General features: G+C 43.8%; 2 protein-coding genes across 2 annotated transcripts in view; one reads left to right on the top strand and one right to left on the bottom strand.

Annotated features, from left to right (window-relative positions):
* The window catches only part of LOC115106794 (protocadherin Fat 4), a 48,319-nt gene extending 41,486 nt beyond the window's left edge, over positions 1-6,833 (top strand). The window contains exons 19-22 of the mRNA XM_029629886.2: positions 2,402-2,461; positions 2,595-2,805; positions 3,473-3,616; positions 3,710-6,833. Of these exons, the coding sequence (XP_029485746.2) occupies positions 2,402-2,461; positions 2,595-2,805; positions 3,473-3,616; positions 3,710-5,043 (1,749 nt within the window). The 3' untranslated portion in view covers positions 5,044-6,833. The remainder of the gene's footprint in view (positions 1-2,401; positions 2,462-2,594; positions 2,806-3,472; positions 3,617-3,709) is intronic.
* Positions 6,811-24,866, bottom strand: LOC115106797 (ATP-binding cassette sub-family F member 3-like). Its single transcript, XM_029629895.2, is given in 22 exon segments — positions 6,811-8,102; positions 8,350-8,437; positions 9,092-9,224; positions 9,817-9,908; positions 10,018-10,106; positions 10,509-10,641; positions 10,726-10,770; positions 11,029-11,105; positions 11,365-11,565; positions 12,199-12,254; positions 12,487-12,509; positions 12,756-12,812; positions 12,913-12,972; positions 13,705-13,785; positions 13,923-14,189; positions 14,730-14,852; positions 16,028-16,125; positions 16,254-16,309; positions 16,876-16,952; positions 17,106-17,253; positions 24,762-24,851; positions 24,854-24,866. Coding segments are annotated over 22 exon segments (2,166 nt in total). The 3' UTR covers positions 6,811-7,943.
* Between the last annotated feature and the right edge of the window lie 1,034 nt (positions 24,867-25,900).

Below are 25,900 nucleotides of genomic sequence, written 5' to 3'. Positions count from 1 at the left end.
GCCACATGCGCGGAATACAACAAGTGTAGACTTTACCGTGAAATGCTTACTTACAAGCCCTTAACCAAGTGCAGTTCAAGAAGAAGAAAATATTTACCAAGTAGACTCAAATAAAAAGTAATAATAAAAAGTAACACAATAACGAGGCGCCGGTACTGAGTCAATGTGCAGGGGTACAGGCTAGTTGTGGTAATCTGTACAAACAGCGAGTAGCAACAGTGTACAAGAGGGGGGGTGTCAATGTAAATTGTCCGGTGGCGATTTTTATGAATTGTTCGGCAGTCTAATGGCTTGGGGGTAGAAGCTGTTGAGAAGCCTTTTGGTCCTAGACTTGGCGCTCCAGTACCGCATGCCGTGCGGTAGCAGAGAAAACAGCCATGCGTCCTACGAAACACAACCCAACCAAACCGCACTGCTTCTTAACACAGCGCGCATCCAACCCGGAAGCCAGCCGCACCAATGTGTTGGAGGAAACACTGTGCATCTGGCGACCTGGTTAGCGCGCACTGCGCCCGGCCCACCACAGGGGTCGCTAGTGCGCGATGAGACAAGGATATCCCTACCGGCCAAACCCTCCCTAACCCCGGACGACACTAGGCCAATTGTGCGTCGCCCCATGGACCTCCCGGACGCGGCCGGCTGAGACAGTGCCTGGGCTCGAACCCAGAGTCTCTAGTGGCACAGCTAGCACTGCGATGCAGTGCCCTAGACCACTGTGCCACCCGGGAGGCCTAGCCGTAGAACCTTGTGAGGATTTTGGTATCCATGCCAAATCTTTTCAGTCTCCTGAGGGGGAAAATGTTTTGTAGTGCCCTCTTCATGACTGTCTTGGTGTGTTTGGACCATGATAGTTTGTTGGTGATGTAGACATCAAGGAACTTGAAACTCTCGACCCGTTCCACGACAGCCCCGTCGATATTAACGGGGGCCTGTTACACCCACCTTTTCCTGTAGTCCACGATCAGCTCCTTTGTCTTGTTCACATTGAGGGAGAGAGTGGTCTTAGTGCCAGCTTCGCTTTGTGGTGGTAAAAAGACAGCTACGAATAATACAGATGAGAACTCTCTTGGTAGATAATGTTGTCTACAGCTTATCATAAGGTACTTTACCTCAGACGAGCAATACCTTGAGACTTCTTTAATATTAGACATCGGGCACCAGCTGTTATTGACAAAAAGACACACACCCCCACCCCTCATCTTACCAGAGGTAGCATCTCGGTTCTGCCAGTGCATAGAAAATCCCGTCAGCTCTATATTGTCTGTTTCTTCGTTCAGCCACGTCTCAGTGAAACATAAGATGTTACAGTTTTTAATGTCCCGTTGGTAGGATAATCTTAATAGTAGGTCATCAAACTTTATTTCCCCCAGTCAGAGAGCAGGTTTTCATCAAGGATCTTTCTGTACTTTGCTACATTTATCTTTCCCTCGATCCTGACTAGTCTCCCAGTCCCTGCCACTGAAATACAGACCCACAGCATGATGCTGCCACCAAAATGCTTCATCAGAGCAGAGAATCTTGTTTCTCATGGTCAGAGTCCTTTAGGTGCCTTTTGGCAAACTCCAAGCGGGCTGTCATGTGCCTTTTACTGAGGAGTGGCTTCCGTCTGGCTACTCTACCATAAAGGCCTAATTGGTGGAGTGCTGCAGAGATGGGAGAACCTTCCAGAAGGACAACCATCTCCACAGAGGAACTCTGGAGCTCTGCCAGAGTTACCATCGGTCACCTTCTTGGTCACCTCCCTGACAAAGGCTCTGCTCCCCCGAATGCTCAGTTTGCCTAGCTCTAGGAAGAGCCTTGGTGCTTCCAAACTTCTTCCATTTAAGAATAATGGAGGTCACTGCGTTCTTGGGGACCTTCAATGCTGCAGAAATGTTTTGGTACCCTTCCTCAGATCTGTGCCTCCTGTCTCGAAGCTCTACAGACAATTATTTTGACCTTATGGTTTTTGCTCTGACATGAGCTGTCAAATGGGGGGCCTTATATAGACAGGTGTGTGCCTTTCCAAATCATGTCCAATCAATTGAATTGATCACAGCTGGACTTCAATCAAGTTGTAGAAACATCAAGGATGATCAATGGAAACAGGATGCACCTGAGCTCAATTTTGAGTCTCATAGCAAATAGTCGAAATACGTAAATAAGGTATTTGTTTATGATTATAAAATTGCAAACATTTCTAAAAAAAACTTTTTGCTTTGTCATTGTGGGGTATTGTGTGTAGATTGAGGCAAAAAACTATTTAATCCATTTTAGAATAAGGCTGTAACATAACAAAATGTGTAAAAAGTCAAGGGGTCTGAATACTTTCCAAATGTACTGTTGGAGTCTGCATTTCCGGAGTAAAGTGTTAATTCTTAGCTGTCCGTATTCTAAACCAAGTTTCCGTTGACACGTTCAGGTGATGGATGGAAACCTTCTGTACGTCTCCAGAGACAGAAGGTCAGACGTCCTCTCAGAGGTAACCACCAGCGTTGGAGCATGGTGCTGCTGACAACACCAGAGTTGGGGTTCAATTCCTGCATGGGCCTCTTTCTCAATATATGTGTTAGCTGTCAGTGCTTTAACCTAAATATCATTATTTATCATGCTAGGTAGCCTCAGAGACCAGCATGGCAGACGGGGACTGGCATGTCCTCCATCTTTCCACAGTTGGACAGAGCACTGTCCTTCTGATGGACGGCCAGACAGTCACGAACACCAGCAATAACGGAGCTCTGGACCTAAGTGCTGTCAATGTGGAGAAGATAGTCCTTGGAGCAACTCCACCACCACCACCCCGAGACACGAGAATCAAGCGCCCAGGTTGGAAGAAATGGTGTAGGATGAAGTTGCCCTTAGATGCTGATCTTCGGTCAGTTTAGCATTTTCCCAACTAATGGTTATGGTTAGAATTGGGAAGGGAAATCCTAGACTTCACCCCGGATCGGAATACCTTTCAGGTTGTCAGTCAATGACATACTGCTGAGCTGTGTATTCATTAACAGTGTATTACTGTAATCGTGTTCTCAGGGTATTAAGTGTTCATGTGTCATGACCTGCAGTGTGAAGATGTACAGCCAATCCCAAATCCTACCTCCTATGTAGTTTCATAGATCCGAGTGGATTGGATAGGTGTTGCAGTATGGTCAAAAATGTACATTATTGTGCTGGAGTGTCTGGTGTAGCAGTCTAAGCTCCCAACTCTGAACTCGTTTCCCCCTTAGCGATGTGGGTTCAAGCCCCGGGTCTGCCAACTGTCTGCCCTTCACTGCTTCACTCAATCTTTACTTATATCTGTCTTGTCAAAAATAAATAAAGTGATGAACTCCCATCCCAGAAATACACTTGACCTCTTTGAAGGCAAAGTGGAGCAATCATACCATATTGATTCACATCCAGTTTAAAAAAGATCTACACAGCTACCTAGGGGGTTAGCAGTTAGGGGCATGTTTTGGGATCAGGCAAGTATGTTTCCTCTGTCTCCCCTCAGTAGGGTTCTCTGGTTGTGTGGAGTATGTCCGATACAATGGCCATTTCCTGCCAGTCAGCGGCTACAGTCTGATAGTGGAGGTTTGGCCCAGTTCTACCCTTCTTCAGTCCAGCTGTGAGTCCCCAGGCTCCTGTGTTCCCTCATGTGAGTCACTGACACACACACATTAAATCTAACAGAAAGGCTCCTCCTCTTACCTGTCCATACTGTAACACACATTTCCTCTGGTACATCCAGGCTCCTGTGTTTCCACCACTTGCCCTGAGGATGTCCCCACCAACGCCAGACTACCTTGCCTCTCTCTGCCCTGTCCCACTGCTCCAGCCTGCGGTGGCTCGGCTGACACTAGGAACAGCTCCTGTATCTGCCTCACGGCTGGCTCCTGTGAGCTCTGCTCCTCCCCTCCACCAGAGGACTTCCAGGGAGGAGCAGGAGTGTGTTCTGATAAGGAGGCCCTCGGGGGCCCCTCCGCTCCTCTGTGGGTCATCGGCGTGGTTCTCCCCATCACCTCCTTCCTCCTCTGCCTGGGCCTGGGTGTGTTCCTCTGCCTGGGGAGACGCAATGCTAACGCCTGCTGCCACCGGCCACAGAAGCGTCAGGCTGAAAGTGGCTCACCGCAACGTGGAGAGGAAGGGACGGACAACGGAGCGTTTTGTTTTGAAGGCCCGAGGACCACTAGTTCTGTACCTGCGGTGAGAGGGAAGCCACCTGACGGGATCCGGGCGGACAAACTGAGGGAGGCTGTCCAGGACGGCTACAGTACAGCCAGGCCAGGTGTGGAGGCTGGTGGACACAGTGAGGAGCTGGAATACTACGAGATAGACAGTGTCTACAGTGTGTTCCAATCTGACACTGGCTCTCTAAGGCTCACTGGGTCTCTCCACAACACAGATTGGGAGAGGACAGAGACTGGAGTGAGGGGAGGATTGAGGGGATGTCAGAAGAAAACGCCAGATTCCCCAAATCCAGATGATCGAGAGAGGCCAGTGGAGCTGTGGCAGAGGCCCCTGACACACCCTGACCAAAGAGTCTCCAGACATGGAGGATGTGGTATGGCCAGTGGGCCGCTGAGCCAGGTAGCTGATGAAGAGCAGCGCTTCCCCGGGAGGTTGGTAGTGCCAGGGCTGAGGGGTCCTCCTCACTGTCTCTCTGTGGAGGAGGTGAGGAAGCTGAACAGCCCTGTGGGTGTTCAGTTACATCAGCTGGCTCAATGGCCCAGGCCTGGCAGACCTACCAGAGGGATGGACAGCAACACCCACAGCTCCTTTACCTGCTCAGAGGTCGACTTTGACAGGGACTTCGCTCTACTAAGCGCCCAGGGCTTGTTACAGGAGCGGACACTGATCACTACCCCCAGAGAACCAGTGGAGAGCCTGCCTGTGCCCCCCTCTCGGGCTCAGTACAGGACTAGGACGGCCGACTCCGGAGATTCCCCTCAACACTGGGAGCAGCTCCTGAACATGTGTGTGTGTTTCCACACCTACGCCCCAGTGTTTGAGGACATAGCAGGGCTGCCAATGGAACAACCGCCTGACTGGGACAGGCAAAGCGATCTGGAGGAGATCATATGACAGGTCATGAAAAGAAATGTACAAGAACTATGGTAAAGATTGTTTCATTGTAAGAGCTCTGCCAGGGAATGAGTTTGATTTTATTCATGCAGGTGTTTGCATCGTAATTGAGGGTAAAGTACATCCCTGGCAATGTGTGTTGACAGTATTGCGGACAGCAGAATGTACTGTATGCAGAATGACTATATTTATATTGTAATGCAATGCTGTCAAACATCCTATCCCACCCATTTATTTTCACTGACTGTTGCATTGAAATAGTCTCATGTTACTCAAAGCTGTGCATCATTGTGTTGTTTACCTTCCATTTGGTTAGTTAGTGTTTTGGATTTAGATCACTTTTGTCTCACTTTAATAGGCAACAGTGCAGTTGAACGCAGAAACAGTTCAGCACCAGGGCTACTGTTCTTTACATTGAGGGAGTTTTATTACGCTGGCCCGGGTTGAACCGGGCAACGGCCCTTCACATCATCGGGCGAAAGCTGGGAGGGAGGAGCACCCTTCTCAGATCTAACAGTAATCTGCGCAGCTCGGTCATGTTGTCAACAAGGCAGCATGGTGCATCGTCCAGAAACATACATCTCTTTGCCAGAAAATGAACTAGTTTTAATTTTGATAAAGCATTAAGATAACAATCACATAATCCTACGCATCACTCCATGTGCTTAATTACGTCACTTTTGTTTTGAGCGGGGTACCTGGCTCAAGCCCGGGGGGCAGTCACTTTTCACCCAATTCAAACTCCTCCCACCGGGGTAACCCGGGCCCGATAAACAACCCCCCCCAGTATCAAATGACTAGCTCTACTTTCTATAGGTACGCCAATCTGTAGAGAGCTGACTAGCTCCACTTTCTATAGGTACGCCAATCTGTAGAGCTGACTAGCTCTACTTGCTATAGGTACGTCAATCTGTAGAGAGCCGACTAGCTCTACTTGCTATAGGTACGCCAATCTGTAGAACTGACTAGCTCTACTTGCTATAGGTACGCCAAGCTGTAGAGAGCCGACTAGCTCTACTTGCTATAGGTACGCCAATCTGTAGAGAGCCGACTAGCTCTACTTGCTATAGGTACGCCAATCTGTAGAGAGCCGACTAGCTCTACTTGCTATAGGTACGCCAATCTGTAGAGAGCCGACTAGCTCTACTTGCTATAGGTACGCCAATCTGTAGAGAGCCGACTAGCTCCACTTTCTATAGGTACGCCAATCTGTAGAGGGCTGACTAGCTCCACTTTCTATAGGTACGCCAATCTGTAGAGAGCTGACTAGCTCTACTTTCTATAGGTACGCCAATCTGTAGAGAGCTGACTAGCTCCACTTTCTATAGGTACGCCAATCTGTAGAGCTGACTAGCTCCACTTGCTATAGGTACGCCAATCTGTAGAGAGCTGACTAGCTCTACTTTCTATAGGTACGCCAATCTGTAGAGAGCTGACTAGCTCTACTTTCTATAGGTACGCCAATTTGTAGAGAGCTGACTAGCTCTACTTTCTATAGGTACGCCAATCTGTAGAGAGCTCTGAAGTAATCGACAAGTCTGTATGGTACCAAATCAAATCACCATATACACACGCAGTCCACTCCTTTATGAACTCAACCTGTGAATGATTAAGCACCCATTTACAATTTTCGCAAAACATTTCTATTATTTGAGTGTTTTCTGTCGCTTGTATATGGACTCTATCCATAGATCTTCTCTAGATTGTTATGAAACGGGGTCCACTTTGTCAAAATAATAAAGTCACGAACATCAGACCTGGCGAATGGATGATTAAAGCTTTTTATTTAGCATGGTGTTATGATTGAATAGTTCTTTCAACAGCTATTTATAAGTTAGTGATATAATGTTGAAGCAGAAGGAATTTCGTCTTTTATTCTGATAATTGTCTTTAAGATGTGTGTATATATATATATAATATAATACCCCTCTTTACTTGGAGATACTGCTGCTTCTTCCCAAGAGAGCTGGAGCCAGCTGCTGCTGTTGTACAAGTTGTTGTTGTGCTGGTGGGTTCCCAATGCTAACACATATGGATGTTTCCAGGATCGTGTTCTTTAGGGAACGCAACAGAAAACATTTGGAACAGAAAAGGAGCGTTTTTTATTGAACAAGTCCACGTAGTCCCTCCGTTTCAGACTGTTTTCTTCTGTTTGGTGCCCAGTGAACACGACCAGGGGTGTCTGAAATGACGCGATGGTGCACTTTTGGCTTGTTCCCAAAATTCTGCACTATGTAGGGAACAGGGTGCCATTTCAGCTCAGCCCCAGGTTCCACTGATTAAGAGATGATCCCTCTCCATCACACATGTTCAGGAGAAACATCATCCCATATCACTTGAAATGTATCCTCTCTCGCACTCAATCACACACATATTCAACATGGATGAAGAAATGGAGACATTCATCCCTTCACTGATATTAATGAGAGCTAAAAGGATGTAGCGTTATCCCAAGATGGCTGCCCACATGGGGTTAACAGTTAGAGGGTACAGCACCCCCACCTTCACAGGATGGAATATCCTCCTTGATGTTAAGTGAACCAAACCAGCTCCAACTATTATGATCAGAAAGGTTTAGTGGTGAGGCCGGAGCAGTTTCAGAGTACACACACAATCGATATTCGACAGATTTTGTACCCTCCATGTACCCTAAAACGTGTCTGCTTCAGGACAATGGACAAGAGTACGCCACTTTGAACTGTCGGGCCGAACTAAATCACAAACAAAACAAAAACGGTAGTGTGGGGGAGCAGAGAGGATGCCGGGACAGTTAAACTCAGTTCTCCCCGGGGATGATGATTGGCAGTCAGGGAGTGAAGAGTGGGGGGGGCTTTAGGTTATTGAAGTCAATTGGCAACTTGGCATGCCTATCATAGTTGGCGTAATGGGTGAGTTACCACTCACAGGTAGCCCTCTTTGCGGAACTGTTCTTGCAAGATATCCCGGTACTCGTCGAAGCCCCCCTCCACTCGCCGCACGTTCCCGTGCTCACAGACCCACAGCTCTCTGCACACGAGCCGGATCAGACGCTCGTCGTGAGAGACAAGGACCACTCCACCCTGAGGAGAGGATAGAGTTGTTAAGGGTATGAACGCACATTAAAACTGTGTTCAAGAGCTATCATTTCCATTGATTGATAGCTAGAGGCCAAAGTGAGCTTATAAAGAAAAGCCATCCATGATTTACTCTACTGATAAAGGACATTTTCTCTTCTAGTTTAACAAGCTTACTTTGAATTTGGATAGGTTTTCTCTAGATTTACTCGACTGATAAAGGACATTTTCTCTTCCAGATTAACAAGCTTACTTTGAATTTGTTGAGCGCTTTCGCTAGAGCCTCGATCGTTTCCATGTCCAGGTGATTGGTTGGCTCGTCAAGGATATAGAAGTTGGGGCTGAGAGAGAAAGAGAAAAAGTGAGTAAGAGATACAACTGTAGCTACAAGCAGCAATGAAACGGGGGGCTGTTGCTGGCTTATGAGCAGGCTGAAAGAGATGAACGCATTGAAGCATTATTCATGTACTATATGCAAGTGTTAACAAAATATAATAGTAAATTTTTATGGCGCCATGCAGTGGCTGTTTGACGTAGCAATTATTCCCTTGCAGATTTGTAGGGACGAACAAACACTGTAGTCGCCAAATCTCTAGACTTAGTGTGAAGATTTGTAAAATCGTTTTAGCATTAGCATAAATGCTAGCTGTTTGAGGTTCACAACTGAATTGCATGCGGCTTCCATTTTTAAAATATATATCAACACCTGTTTTTAAATACACCTTCCGACTAGTGTCGGTCAAGACCCTTAATCAGTTATAAGGTGATAGAGCGAAGATAAGAACCGACCAGAGTCAGTTTAACATCTGAAGGATAGAGAAATGTAACCCAGCGGGCTAAGCTGGTCACAATGCCATTATTAAACGTCATGGTCTGGAGGCTATACACTGCTCGTACAAGGACGTTTTTCCAACTTAACTAAAACCAGTTTACTACTACAATATGACAATCCTGTGTACAATTTTGCGGCCATGGAGTGTAATAAAAGGCATTACCAAGGCATTGTCATCTGAGCGAAGGCAACCCGGCTCTTCTGCCCTCCTGACAAACTGGCCACAGGCCGAGTTGCCAGCTCCCCTGTTATTCCATAGCCACCCAGCTGGTGTCTGTACTCCTCCTCGTTACGACCTGGGAGGGACAAAAAGGGTTACAGATGACAAAGACTGCAGGCTATAGATAGGTTGGTTGTTAAGCAACATGGGCCAAAACAGACAGGGTTGGCTTAGACGGTTGCCAGAATGTAAATTATAATTAGTCCCCAACGTTTATTGAAAACCTAAATAGCACTTGTCTCAAATACATCTTTACAGTTCTTGGTTAGCTAGCTAGCGAATCTTAGCCACATCAGCATCAGTTAAAACACCTCAAAACAAGACATGGTATCAAGAACAAGATAAAAACTAGCTGAAACGATTCACCAACGATTCCTCACATGGCAGCTTTCTTGTCATTGTTGCTAGCCACCTGGTCATCCAGAATCACAACACACTGCCGTTTGCCCCATTGAAGCGAGCGCATTGTTTTCGTGACGTTGTCATCTAACCCGCCATAGGGATTCGTAACAACCACCTGGGTCGTGTTCATTAGTGCACGCAACGGGTATTGGGCCAAGTCCAGGTAGTGCTGTTCCAATCAGTTTCCTTTGCATTTGGTGCCTAATGAACACAGCCCAGGGTTTGATAATGATCAGTATTGATATGTTTTGGTGGTGGGTGGTCACCTGGGAATTTGTTGAGTAGCAGCTCAATTGAACACACGTTGAGGTCCAGTTGATCCACGTGGTGCTGACTGAAATAACCGATCTTCAGGTTCCTGAGCGAGAAAGGGAAATAAAGCTGTCGTTTACTTCCCTGCACGCACACCCACCGAGACACACACTAGCAGCAGAGGAACATGGCTAACGTCAAGCATAGAACCTCACCGATGGGCGTGTCTGATGCCGTTGACAGGCGTTAACTCTCCCATCAGTAGCTTAAGCATGGTGGATTTACCCGCCCCGTTCTCACCCACCTGAGAGACAGAGAGAGACAGAGAGAGAGACAGAGAGAGAGACAGAGAGAGAGACTGTAGGTACTACTTTAGCAGTTGGAAGGTTGCACAGAGCGTTGTCTGTGGAAGTGTTTCACAGGTTTAAAGTACAATATTAATGGAGGCACAATATATCAGTGACGATGTGGGGGCGAAGATATGTTCTTACTAGCCTTATGAACATAGGAAGTGCAACAACGGTTCTATCTGTGCTAGGACATTTAAAAGGGCCATAAAATGAAAAAAATATCTGAATCAGTTGAAATCGCAAAGAAAATATTGGCATCAGCCCAGAATGATCACATCGGTGCATCCCTAACTATTAGCAGTGCATGTGATTTAGAACTAGTCATCAGGATTGAGAGCAGTGTGATTAATACGTACGATGCAGATGCGAGACTCCAGGTCTGCAGACACAGACAGCTGTGTGAAGAGGCGCTGGTCAGTGTTATAGTAGAACTCCACCTCATCCAACTGGAGCACCGGGGGAGACAGCTTCTCAAAGTTATCAGGGAACCTGTGGACAGACGCACGTTAGCGCTCAGATTAATATGAGAATTGAAACCTGACTTCATTCGGGACAAGAGGAGCGGTCTCTTACTTTAAGGTGACTTCGGTTTCCTTCTCCAGAGGTTTGAGTTCAGGCCTGCAGGAGACAAGAGAAGAGCAGAGGGGGAATGGACGTCGGATGACAATAGATATTCTTTACACTGACCATTCATTCCCCTGTGCACCTGTTCTGTTTGCACAGGCAAACAAACACGCAGAGGTCATCATGCATGTGCAAGACGGAAGTTATCCTTTACAATGAATTGGACTTTCAGGCTGTAATTCCCAAGGGAGCCCTACATAAGAGAAAGCAGGGTGGGGTGCGTGTAACATTTTGAAATGGATGGTTACTCACAGTTTTTCTAAGAGCTTCAGTTTGCTCTGCACCTGTGCCGCTCTGTTGGCGTTGTATCTGAACCGGTCGATAAACACCTGGCACACAGAGGGAGGGGATCAATCCACGATTATAATGTATAGTAATAAGATACTATAATATATCATCTAGTATTTAGCAGGATGTTGATACGTTTGGCATTTCAAGATCATATAAAATAAACATACTAATCAGCAAAGACAAATGCTTATAGAGTGCATTGTTATTACACTTGCCATAGGCTTTTTAGTTTATGTGCATACCTCAATGTGAGAGAAAATGTGTGTGTGCAGGACAGTGTGTGTGTGGGCTCCTAACCTGGATGTGCTCTCTGTACTGAAACTGGGCCTCGTACTCCCTCTGCTGGTTCTTCAGGCGGTCCTCTTTGGTCTTGACAAAGTTCTCGTAGTCGCCGCGGTAACTCTCCAGCCGCTGCGAGTGCAGGTGGATGATGTCAGTCACCACGGCGTTGAGGAAGTTCCGGTCGTGGGACACCACCAGGATGGTGGTCTGCCAGGTCTGTGGGGTCGGAGGAGTTAAACGGGCCATATGGAAGTTGAACATGTTGCTCTTGATTTAGTTATGTCACAATTATCTGTCCTTCCACCCAAAGTGTGCATTCATTCACTTCCATTCAGTAATTTGGATGGAAATAAGTGGTAGAAGAAATATGGTGGTAACTCCAGCTAGCCCATGCCTCCATTAATCCAATGTGTTTTGACTTGTAGAAGTACTAAATGAGTGCACACTTCAGGAGAAGGGAAATATTATTGGGACACAACCTTAAAGTCACATTTTGGCTTGAGTGTTGTTCGCAATTTCCTAACTTGTGATACAACACAATCCATTTGAGGCTAACCATGTATGCTTGGCTCATGAGCGTGAGCAGGTGTGTCCCTTGCCAATGTAGAGGACCCCTTTTGTCTCAAGGACACCCAGAGGCAAAATTTGAATTACCCAGCACGTTCTGGAAATTAAAACAATTTAACGTATGCTCCTATTTTCTACCCTTCTCCCTGAAATGTACACTCATTCACGCCCCTTGACCTGGACTCGGGTAAGGAATATGGTAGAAAGTCCCTATTGTCCACGCTTGCCTGTGCTTTCACCAATCGGGGACTGAATTTGATTCGGTAAGCAGGAGTAACCTACCTGCAGGTAATTCTCCAGCCAAAGAATGGCTCGGACATCCAACATGTTGGTGGGCTCTGAGAAACAAACAGACAGACCAACAGTCAGTCAGAGGGCTCTGAGAAACAAACAGACAGACCAACAGTCAGTCAGAGGGCTCTGAGAAACAAACAGACAGACCAACAGTCAGTCAGAGGGCTCTGAGAAACAAACAGACAGACCAACAGTCAGTCAGAGGGCCTTTGCGCTGACTGCTGGACACCATTGAACTGATCAAACAAAAATACTTCATGTGGTTTCATCACTCACCATCAAGTAACAAAAGATCAGGCCTAAAAAGAGACAATACAAATATACACATTACTTAGAGACTTGAAGCTAGCTTTAGAATATTTAGCAGAGCCACATTTATGTCTTGATAATCTGTCTATGGAATTGATGGTCTATAATACATTGAGATTCAGGAAATAGCTCATTGGAGATTTATAAATGTACAGAAATATTCTAATATAATCTCTGTCCTTGTATTTTAATTGGGAAGACTGTCCTCAGGATAAAAGCGACAAGCAGAGACTCACTTGGCGAAGAGCGCTCTAGCCAGAGCTAATCTCATTCGCCACCCTCCAGAAAACTCCCTGTGAAGAGAACACAGAGAGAGATCAGTTAATCGTGCACACACACACACAGACACACACACACACACACAGACACACACACACACACACAGCAACTTACTTGGTTGTCAGCGTTTGCATTTTGGGAGAAAAACCTAAACCACATAGGATGATTGAAGCACTGTATAAAAGAGAGGAAAAGAGAGGGGGGAGGAGAGAAACAGAAAACAATTATCAAACCAGAACATGCATCTGTTGTCATCTGTTGTACAGTATACACACAGATATGACATTATGTACATATCTAAATACACTGCTAATGTAAGGAACACACAGATATGACATTATGTACATATCTAAATACACTGTTAATGTAAGGTACACACAGATATGACATTATGTACATATCTAAATACACTGTTAATGTAAGGAACACACAGATATGACATTATGTACATATCTAAATACACTGTTAATGTAAGGTACACACAGATATGACATGTACATATCTAAACAGATATGACATTATGTACATATCTAAATACACTGCTAATGTAAGGAACACACAGATATGACATTATGTACATATCTAAATACACTGCTAATGTAAGGTACACACAGATATGACATTATGTACATATCTAAATACACTGCTAATGTAAGGTACACACAGATATGACATTATGTACATATCTAAATACACTGCTAATGTAAGTTACACACAGATATGACATGTACATATCTAAATACACTGCTAATGTAAGGTACACACAGATATGACATGTACATATCTAAATACACTGCTAATGTAAGGTACACACAGATATGACATGTACATATCTAAATACACTGCTAATGTAAGGAACACACAGATATGACATTATGTACAGACATGTTTAGTGTGTCTCTTTACCGGGCAGGTGCCTTATCTGCTTCAATCTCCTCCAGTTTAGCATAGATCTCCGACAGTCGAACAGTCTCCATTCCTTCAGCACTAACATGGAATAGAATAAACTGCAGGTTTAGTGACTGTTGCAGTTTCAAACCCAAAAGTGTAAAAATCCTGCAAAAACATTTAAGGCTGCCAGTATTGACTCCTTCCAATGTAAGGAGTAAGTAAGACTGACGTACGTTCCGTTGGCTATGCGCGCATTCAGCAGGCGTTCCTCCGTCAGGAGCCCCTCCCGGACCGTGTCGCTCTCAAGCACGCTCTGCAGCGCCCCTGTGTCGTCACCAGCGACCTCCTGCTCCACGTGCAGGATCGTGATGTGGGCGGGGACGCGCAGGCTGCGGCTCGCCAGCATCTTCAGTAGCGTGGTCTTCCCAAGGCCGTTGCGGCCAATCAGGCCGTAGCGGCGACCTGTTGACAGCGACAGCTCCGCCCCCTGCAGCAAGGACCTGGAAAATCAGAGAGAGACAATTTGCTTGCATATTGCTTTACGGTTCAGACTTAAATGTCTCTGTCTCTCTCCTACTCTCTTTGTCGCTCTCTCGCTGTCTGGTATTAAATAAGAAATAACAATAAAAGGGTAATTACACAGGAATAACCTATGATTTACTCATTTAGTTGTTTGCCATTCATTTAAACAAGCACTCCTTCGCACCATTTGATATCAGGTAGTTGTGTTGAAATTCTTTAAAGTAATTTGCAGAAAGTAACTATCATAACCACATCAACTCATTTGAAATAGCAGGTAAATACTGGTGGAAACGGTGTCTAGCTAACACAGCATTGAATGATGCTGATTAGAATGAACCACCTGCTCCAGTGCTGGATATAGTAGGAGAATGAGTGGGTATGGCTTCATCCCAAATGGAACTGTATTCCCTATATAGAGCGGTACTTTGTACCAGATCCCTATTGGCCCTGGTCAGAAGTACTGCACTTAATAGAGATATGGTGCCATTTGGGAAGCAGCTTAAGAGTGAACCCCTCACCGCTCGCCAAACGACACGTCAAAGTTCTCGATGCGGATGTCGTAGGTGCGATTCTTCCCGGACAAGTCGACGCGACTGTCCTTTTTGCTACTGGCCTGGCTGGCTGATGCCTCCTCCAGTACCCTGAGACCAACAGCGGTAGGCAGAGCAGACGAGGACAGAGTGAGACAGACACAGAGGGAGAAATAGACAGAGGGAACCAGAAGGAGACAAATTAGATAGAAGTAGAGAGAATGAGTACAGGAAGGAAGACAGTGGAAGAGAGACAGAGGAATGACAGACAGGCAGAGGTGAAACATCCGTCCAAATCATATCACTCTGACACGGTAACCGAACTTCATCATACATCTGTGAATAGAAATCTGTATTTTTGCTGTCACAATACCAAACCAAGGATCAGTGGTGTAAAGTACTGAAGAAAACATACTTTTAAGTACTACTTAAGTTATTTTTGGGGGGGTATTTTGTACTTTTGTACTACCAGTAAAAGGTTTGGACACCTACTCATTGCAGGGTTTTTCTTTATTTGTACTATTTTCTAAATTATAGAATGACATCAAAACTATGAAATAACACATAAGGAATCATGTAGTAACCAAAAAAAATGTTAAAGAAATCAAAATATATTTTATATTTGAAATTCTTCAAAGTAACCACCCTTTGCCTTGATGACAGCTTTGCAAACTCTTGGCATTCTCTCAACCAGCTTCATGAGGTAGTCACCTGGAATCTATTTCAATTAACAGGTGAGCTTTGTTAAAAGTGAATTTGTGGAATTTCTTTCCTTCTTAATGCATTTGAGCAAATTAGTTGTGTTGTGACAAGGTAGGGGTGGTATACAGAAGGTAGCCCTATTTGGTAAAAGACCAAGTCCATATTATGGCAAGAACAGCTCAAATAAGCAAAGAGACACGACAGTCCATCAATAAGACACGAAGGTCAGTCAATACGGAACAATTCAAGAACTTTGAACATTTCTTCAAGTACTGTCGCAAAAACCATCAAGCACTATGATGAAACTGTCTCTCACAAGGACCACCACAGGAAAGGAAGAGTTACCTCTGCTGTAGCGGATAAGTTCATTAGAGTTATCAGCCTCACAAATTGCAGCCCAAATAAATGCTTCACAGAGTTCAAGTAGCATTTTACGGGGTGGTTTTCAATTTTACTTGATTAATTTTCAATTAACGTATCTTTACTTTTACTCAAGTATGACAATTGGGTACTTTTTCCACCACTGCCAATGATAAACTGTTTGCATGGTCTTCGGGTGTAGATGAAAAGCATATGAAACTCACAGTGGACTAGTTGTTTTTTGCGAATCCCGTTCATTCCGCCTCCCTTGTTTTTGCTTCAGCTTGGCTTCGGCCTTCTCTAGCTTCCTCGCGTCCACCGTCTGAGGTGGTGTGTGGAAGAAAAAGTGGATGAAGTTGACAGGAGAAAAACATAGGTCCAAGTCAGGCCTGTAGCTTAGACAAAGAACATAATACACAAGAAGATACGATGCAACAAAAAATACTTTACTGTATTCTGGCCCCTCTTCATCATCCAGATCCCTTGGACATCGTTAGTGACAGATACTGAGACAAGAAAGACAGAAGGAGTGGAATGAGACGAAACAATAAGTCAGGGAGGATATTAAAAAGACATGGGAGAGGTGGTAGGAAGGGTAGAGAAAATAGGAAGTACGAGCAGTAGAGGACGGGAAAGACAGAAGGAGTGGAATGAGACGCAACAATAAGTCAGGGAGGATATTAAAAAGACATGGGAGTAGGAAGGGTAGAGAAAATAGGAATATTAGAGGACGGGAAAGACAGAAGGAGTGGAATGAGACGCAACAATAAGTCAGGGAGGATATTAAAAAGACATGGGAGAGGTGGTCGGAAGGGTAGAGAAAATAGGAAGTACGAGCAGTAGAGGACGGGAAAGACAGAAGGAGTGGAATGAGACGCAACAATAAGTCAGGGAGGATATTAAAAAGACATGGGAGACGTGGTAGGAAGGGTAGAGAAAATAGGAAGAAAGGCTAAAAACAGTAGATAGAAAATTACAGGCTACCAGAATGAATATCAAACGTATACACATCTGTATACTGGACCGTAAAGCTGACAACAAAGAGCAAGACCTAAGTCCCCTGCAGACTTACCACACTCTGCAGATATCTGAGACAACTGCACCGGAGTGTCGAGCAGCACTTGCTTTGAAGCGGCATGGCCGTTACTCCTGATGGAGAAGACAGGAGTATATTTTTGATGAATCAGCAAGTGAATTACATAAATTATTAGCCTTTGGTGTGTGGCAGTTAGTTAATGTTTGTGTTGGATGCTGGTTGTGAAAGAGGTGGGTGTTAAGGTTTTGTGTGTTTGTTGCACTTACAGTTTAAGAGTGTTGAACATCTGCTGACAGATGTCCCGGATGTCATCCTCGTTTTTACAGTCAGCCGATGACCCCTGCAGCAGCCCACCAATCGCATCATACACCTCCACTCCATCCTCAAACTCCGCCCCTCCACAGTCCAACACACCTATCACACAGGATAGAAATATAGCTTAGAAATGTCAATTTCCAGTTGCAGGTGGTTCTACAGAAACCATAGAAAATTCAGAAAGATATTCAATTCATGTTTTTGCGGGGTGGGTATCCCTTGAAGTATCAAAAAATATATACAAACATTATTTGATGAAAAGTGTATTTTGGGACTGAGTGCGATAAGCCCACACAAACAGATTCACTACATGGAACAACAAAAATCTAAACAAAGCTTGTTCTGAAGTGTCTATCCTATATCTGAGAGATAGAAGATCAGGAAACACTATATTTTTTATTTTAACAAGTATTTGTCACTAAACAGTCTCCTTGTATACAGTATTTGCATAAATTGTTTTCAGCTGGTTCCAGGGGACCTCCAGACGAGTCTTGTGAGGCCTGTTGGAGTCCTAGAGTAAAACACAGTTTCACTTTTGCACAGATGGGTCATATTAGTGTGTTGCCCAAACTGTTTGGACATTTCAGACAGAAGTTCCCAGATTGGCTCTACCGACTTTAGACGCGTCCCAAGACGCTTGAGTTCGTGAGTGTCATATTTTGTGATTAAACCTAATTTTGGGACATCTCATGGACTGACAGACACCTCTCTAGTGCTGTCATCTTTCACTGCAGATGCAGAAGTGCGACATAGGCAGATGCGGTGGATTGAGACGCATCCATTGCAAAAACAGATGCACTACATGACCAAAAGTATGTGGACACCTGCTAATCGAACATCTCATTCCAAAATCATGGGCATTAATACAGAGTTAGTCCGCCCCCTTGCTGCTATAACAGCCTTTACTTTTCTGGGAAGGCTTTCCACTACATGTTGGGAACATTGCTGTGAGGACTTGCTTCCATTCAGATACAAGAGCATCAGTGAGGTCGGGAACTGATGTTGGGCAATTAGGCGTTCCAATTCATCCCAAAGGTGTTCAATGAGGTGGAACTATGAACAGCTCCAGACCATTATTCCCCCTCCAACAAACTTTACAGTTGGCACTCTGCATTGGGGCAGGTAGCATTGTCCTGGCATTCGCCAAAAAACAAGATTCATCCGTTGGTCTGCCACATGTTGAAGCATGATTCATCACACCAGAGAACGCGTTTCCCCCGACACATTGGTGTGGTTGGATTACGGGTTAAACGAGCAGTGTGTCAAGAAGCAGTGCGGCGGGATCTCTCTCTCGAAAATGTTTTGGTACCTACTGGAGAGCTTTGTCTACACCCATTGAGCATCGTTCACACCCTCCTAAGCTTTAGCCCCACCCATCTCTTTAAGGATTCACATGTGAGTCTATGTACTAAACAACCAAAGATTTAAAGACTAAAGGCTGGCATACTACAGGTGTGTTCGAACATTTAATCTGGAGTGCCAGAATGTGCTCAGGGCGTGTCTGGAGTGGTCAGATTGTCCGTTTGTAAATTCAGAGCGTTCTGACCTAACAACAGCAGGCAAGCACCCAAGCTAACTGGCTAACTTATGCTAGCTACTTCCAGACACAAATGACAGCTCACTGACCATTTTACTCTCCCTAGCAGAGCTGGTTAGGCTGTTTTGATGTTATCCAGAGCGTTGGTGACTGCAACTGTGCTGCTGGCAAAAATGTAATTACTCTTTATTTCCAAAGTTTACTGACACCTGCCATGTTCAACGGGTGTTGAGCGTTCGTAAATTCATAAATTATTCTGCTCTCTGGCACACTCAAACGAGTGTTTCTGAAATCAGAGTAGATAGCCAGAATGAATTTACCAGCTACCTCTATCGACAATTGTCACAATGACATCATAGACATTCTATTGAAATAGTTACTTGCATGGTGTAGTCTTTTGTTTAGACATGTAGCTAGCTAAACAATGAACCATAATCCCAGCTCATAACGTTACCACCCTGCATGAATCTGCAGGTAGCTAACCAACCAGGTCCAATGTTAGCTAGTTAACATTAGGCTATTTAACTGGCAATGCAAATGGCTCTGAGATACTAATAATATTACTACACAGATCAAACATGTAACATTAACTAGCTAGCCAGCTAACGTTAGCTAGCTAGCAGTACACTTCAACTTAAAATGAAAACGACTTTGACAACATTAGAAAGGTGTAATATCTGAAAATGTAGCTAGCTAGACTCTTTTACCCGTATACATGGATGGACGCTTTCTCCCTCTCCGTCACGGATGTCATGGTCACCCTTAGTTTTAAGATGTAATCCGGAGAGGTGTTTTATACATCAGCCTTCTGTTCTCTTTCCGACTCCGTCTGCATATTTGCAATCAAACGCCAGAATTTTCTCCATCTCCTTAGCTATCATACTCTAATCCCACTGATTTCAAAACTCGGTCCTCCAGAAAGTGGAGAGTAACTCTTTTGCAGTTCAACTAACTGATATCTTCCATAAAAGCCACGTTAGAAAGGATTATCTACACATACTGACAGCTCATATTATAGACAGAAGCATGCTACATGGCAGACCAATCCGACCTCATCTCTCAGCATGTCCATCATACTCATTAACTCAGCCAATCATGGCTAGCGGGAACATTAACATCTTTTTCCTTGGCTAAACCAACTAGGCTAGTAATTCAACAACTGTATTCATATTTACAGATGGCATACAAGTTTGTTATTAAGGCAAATGAAAGTTCACATGTTCCAGAAGGCATTTCTGCCAAAAACCACCTTTTGATCAACAACAAAAAGTTTACTTTTAAATGCCTCTCCTGTAAAGTAGTAACACAAAACATACGCCTAGTTTCCTGAAACGAATCACACACAATTGGATATCACGAAAAAGGGGTAAAAAGTCAAACAAAGAATCTGCTACATTTTCTCTTACCCTCATGACAAAATGTGTAGAATACCATTATAAAACTGCAAATGTCTCTTTCTGCACCAGGCAAAATGTGTTGAAATACAATAAGTTAATTGATGTCCTAAAATAAATAAAAATACCCCCCCAGCGTTTTTTTGGGGGGGGGGGGGGCTGAAGGTCAGTGCCCAGGGGCCCAAAATGTGGTAGAGCAGCCTTGCCCTTATTACCCCAATGGTACGTTTTGACCAGAACCAGCACCTCCTCTTGACAAGATTGGCCGCGTTGTAGGCATGAACCTATTCAAGTAAGTAAATAAATAGATTTTTCAAAATGTATGTATTATTAGCTAGCTACAGCAGACCACTCTGTGCAGGCTAATAAGCTGCTAGCTAGCCAACTCCACCTACTACAGCTAGCTAAATTCATATTGACATTAGCTTGATGTGAGCCTATTAATGAAAAACTCATGCTCCAAATGCATTTGTAGATAACAGCAATGGAAGAGGTTGAAAGGATTTGCTGCTCCAGCCATCAGTACTAGTTAGATAGGGCGGGTTGTGTGAGGACATTATGAAAAGATTCTCCAGTTCAAGTCCCTAGAAAGGAAAACCATTGTCTGTCCTCATATATAAAGCTGCGAAAGCCTTTCTGCAGATGAAGAGGGCCCAGTGAATGTCCCAAGAGACTGCACATCAGGGTTTCTGATGGCTTTTGTAAAAAAACAACTTTTAAAAAACTATATATACTATTTTTTCGAAAAAAAAGAAGAAAAAAAGTGCAGGCTACCTGCACGTCACCCACCACTTTACAATTGGAGGCAGTATACATTTTGAAAACATACTTAACCCTTGTGTAGTGTTCATGTTTTTGTTATTCACCCTGATGGACTGATGGTCTGAAGGACCCACAACATTATTGGGTTTTTTAAACAATACAAACATAACAAGTTACGCAAAAATACTTAAGAATTACAGTTGAAGTCGGAAGTTCACATACACCTTAACCAAATACATTTAAACTCAGTTTTTCCACCATTTCTGACATTTAATCATAGTAAAAAATTCCCTGCCTTTAAATTGTTTAACTTGGGTCAAACATTTCAGGTAGCCTTCCACAAGCTTCCCACAATAAGTTGGGTGAATTTTGGCCCATTCCTCCTGACAGAGCTGGTGTAACTGAGTCAGGTTTGCAGGCCTCCATACGCTTTTTCAATTTTCTATAGGAGTGAGGTCAGGGCTTTGTGATGGCCGCTCCAATACCTTGACTTTGTTGTCCTTAAGCCATTTTGCCACAACTTTGGAAGTATGCTTGGGGTCATTGTCCATTTGGAAGACCCATTTGCGACCAAGCTTTAACTTCCTGACTGATGTCTTGAGATGTTGCTTCAATATATCCACATAATTTTCCTACCTCATGATGACATCTATTTTGTGAAGTGCACCAGACCCTCCTGCAGCAAAGCACCCCCACATCATGATGCTGCCACCCCCATGCTTCACAGTTGGGATGGTGCTCTTCTGCTCTGCTTGCAAGCCTCCCCCTTTTCCTCCAAACATAACAGTCATTATGGCCAATCAGTTCGATTTTTGTTTCATCAGATCAGAGGACATTTCTCCAAAAATATACGATCTTTGTCCCCATGTGCAGTTGAAAACCGTAGTCTGGCTTTTTTAATGGTGGTTTTGGAGCAGTGGCTTCTTCCTTGCTGAGCGGCCTTTCAGGTTATGTCGATAACAATCGGAAATCTGTATTATTGGACACCGATTTGGCCACCTTTCCCCCCCCCCAACTACACAATGTCTTGCGGGAAGACCCTCGGGTCTTACCTTGCTTGAAAATAGAAACAGAGGCAATTATTTTATAGACTTCATAGGATGTGCATGAGTTTCCAGTTTGGGAATACATACAATTTATCCTACCATTTCTAACTATCTGCATGCCAGTTATGATTTTCACATGCGTATTTTCGTGGAACAGTTATTCAAATGTCTTTGTTTCTCAAAATCATTATCACATGGTTAATCATAAAAATCTTAATTAAAATTATATAAAAATCAAAGTAAAAATTCAACTAACTGCAGGAGCACCAGCCGCTGCCATATGGACACTGTTAAACCGTGATCATTGGATGCTAAATATCTTAAATGAGCGCATGGAACTCGGAGACGGACAATGCAACCATTGGCCTATAACGTCCATTGTCAACTAAGTTAAAATACATATAGCCGACAAATAAATAAGGTCGAAAATAAAAGGATGAAGAATATGATTGAAAGAAATTTAATTAAGTGCAACATTGTATCAAATCAATCAACTGGATCAGGCCTGAAGCAGTCTCTTTCAACTAGCCTATTCCGCCCCCAGAGTTTTCTGTGCAAGGGAAAGGTGATTTAGAATGTTTTCACTGGATATATGGAATAATCAGCAATGTTCACGCTAAACTGCGCACCTCCTCCGGGACTGCTGTGCAACAGAAATGCCAGGCCACGCAGACTCAAGACTGAACTTCACTGAGTTCGCCCCATTAATTTGCACTGTGTGTAAAATTATATTGGTGGGGTAGCCCTTGAGCAGCCTTTCCATCACCCGAGAGTGAATGCACTTTTCAGATCAGTTCAGAGCGCAGAGTCGCATGTGCACATTGGTTGACATTCTTTGCTAGTTACCGAGTTATTAGTCCAGTAAGTAATAAGTATAGGTCAGCAATCAAATCAAATTGTATTTGACCCATGCGTAAATAGCCCACCCAACTACCTCATCCCCATATTGTTATTTATTTTTTTGCTCCTTTGCACCCCGGTATCTCTACTTGCACATTCATCTTCTGCACATCTATCACTCCAGTATTTAATTGCTAAATTGTAATTATTTCACCACTATGGCCTATTTATTGCCTTACCTCCCTTATCTTACTACATTTGCACACACTGTATATAGATTTTTGTATTGTGTTATTGACTGTATGTTTGTTTATCCCAGGTGTAACTTTGTTCTTTGTGTCGCACTGCTTTGCTTTATCTTGGCCAGGTCGCAGTTGTAAATGAGAACTTGTTCTCAACTGGCCTACCTGGTTAAATAAATAAAATATAAATAAAATTGTCCCGAGCACAAGGTGCACCTGTGTAATGATCATGTTGTTTAATCAGCTTCTTGATTTGCCACGTGTCAAAAGGATAGATTATCTTGGCAAAGGAGAAATGCTCATTTACAGGGACGTAAACAAAAAAGAAACACCGACCAGACAAGTAGATGCGCAATGGATTATGGTCATTGTAGGAAATGATGCACTTAAACTATGTAGAATATTGGCCTGTTGGAAACTTCAACTCCCTACTACGGTGCACAGTTTGGCTGGATCTGATTTCTCAAGAGAAACCGTGCAATTTGCACATTGAAATCACAGAAAAAAACATTTACGAAATGGAATTCAAATAATTGAACCAACATTGGTCAATTCGTTATTTAAAAAAACTAAAAATAACCGGAATTTAGGGTAATCACTCAGCACTAATTGTTATGCAAATCTCTCTTCACTCACAATCCTCCTCCATGCCACTTACCTTCTGATTTTGTCTCTGTATTCTATCTAGCAAAGTGACATAACATAGAATTGAAAAACCAGACACTGCGATGATTGGCCGTCCTCCAGCTTTTTTAGTTTTGCTTGCCCAGAACAAATAACAGGCGGGAAACGGTTTCATGAATTGAAGATTTTCAAGCAAACATTCGCTCCTCACCTGATTGGTTAACGGCAGCAGTGGCAGCGTGCAATTTGCATAAAGTAGAGCAGAGCTTAAGGCCTTCATCACACCGACAGTGAAATTGTTTATTTAACTTTTGTTTATGATCTACTTCACTTGCTTTGGTAATGTGAACATATGTTTCCCATGCCAATAAAGCCCTTGAATTGATAGCGCAAAATGGTTTCGCAGCATCATCTAGATGTGTGTACGACAAAAGTTAAACATTCACCTTCTGCGACCATTTATGTCAAGCAGTTAATATGAACGCTCTGTAAACGCTTCAAGGCAAACTCAGCGTGCCATTGGAAATGAAATCCCTGTCGGTGTGATCGAGGCGTAACTTTTTTATAGCGCTTGGCTTGTAAGGGTTCTCGCCGCACACCTTCCCACAAACCCCAGCACCGCGTGCCCCCAAAAATGAATACGGGAGGATCTTCGTCTGACTAATTCGGAAGTAGTGAAAACTCTATGTAAGCCGGATTCATACCCAAACCCCAAACTTCCCATACATAGATAAGATTACGCGTTCCCTTCCTTGAGCCCACCCCACTCTTTGTTCATGTTTAGGTTGATGTTTTGTGACTTTGGGTCCTTAAAGCGCTATATAACTAATTCCCATGTACTACTACATGCCGGTAAATCCACACAGAAGCAGCTAATTGGCTAGTAATTCAAGGCAATAAATGAGCTAGTCTAGCTCACCCGGTTATAGTTAGTTGTTCAACCGGGCCGATAAGATAACTAATGGCATGTTACTTGTTAGCTACACGCTAACGTTAGCTAGTCTCCCCTAACTTGGCTTGACTGAGCGTCAACGCTGTGGGACGGCTATGCTAGCTAACGTTACTTCACGTGGAGAAGAAGCCATCCGCCACTCATCTAGCCGCTGGCATTTTAAAGTGTACGAGATCCACACACCCTTCCCATTCATTTACAGTCTCTTACCCGTGATATATTCGAACACTTCGGTGTCAATTTCGGGAAACTCGCTCTTCAGAATATCCACGTATGTCGCCATGATACACCGGCTCATCCACAAGAACAGCGCATGTGCCCACAATATGCGACAAGGTATGTCCTCAAACTACGCATTATGGGTATTGTAGTATTTTCTGTGTGATATTTTGCTTCCATTTTTATCTCTCGTGTATTCACATTACATTTCCCCAAATAAGAGTTGTTGTTTTGGGCTGTTATTGCATCCCACGATTAAATCGGGGAAGGGACTGTGGGATCATTATTTGTTTTAAATGATGTAATATGCCAGGGAGATATATATACTGTAGTTAAGAAGTATGTTGTGTAGTAAGCTGTTAGTATCCCATGTGCCTCACCTTAATAATTTGGTCCCTTTCCCCCTCATAACTTACCCTACTGTTCTAACTTGGTGTTGCCTGTAGCCTGTTTTAGAGAAATGTCATCATCAACTATTGTAAGAGCTTTCATTGTCTGCTTATATACCCCTTTATTTAATATATGGTTCTAACTTAGTGTAAAGGGAGAACACTGTAAGAACGGCTCATGTTCTGAATTCTGTTGCTGTACATTTCAAAAGTGCTAAACAAATAGTTTTTTTTGACTATGTCCATCTTAGCTCGCTCATTAATGTTTTAATCGAAATTACGGATTGCCTCTTATCTGCTCATCTTTCCCTTATGGCATAGTTTGTAGATCTCAATTGTCAGTAGAAATCACATTTATTTAAGCTAGTCAGCTATGTTTTTTTATTATTTTTAAAGGCAGTAAATGAGGCACTAAATGAGGCTGAATTAACTGTTTCTCTGCCAGACAAGGCTCTGTTGATAGACCGGTGTAGTGGTGATAAGGAATCACTCCATGGTGCTGAAAAGAAAGCTCTGCTGTTGGGACAGAGCTGCTCTGACAGCTGGTGCTTAAAGTTTGTGAGGAAGATATGAGTCTCCAGCTTCAGTGATTTTTGCAGTTCATTCCAGTCATTGGCAGCAGAGAACTGGAAGGAAAGGTGGCCAAAGGAGGAATTGGCTTTGGGGGTGACCAGGGAAATATACCTGCTGGAGCACGTGCTACAGGTTGGGTGCTGCTATGGTGACCAGTGAGCTGACATA

Source organism: Oncorhynchus nerka, linkage group LG23 (genome assembly GCF_034236695.1).
Source record: "Oncorhynchus nerka isolate Pitt River linkage group LG23, Oner_Uvic_2.0, whole genome shotgun sequence".
NCBI lineage: Eukaryota > Metazoa > Chordata > Actinopteri > Salmoniformes > Salmonidae > Oncorhynchus > Oncorhynchus nerka.
Note: the sequence above shows the minus strand (reverse complement) of the source record. Positions and strands in the feature narration are given on the sequence as shown.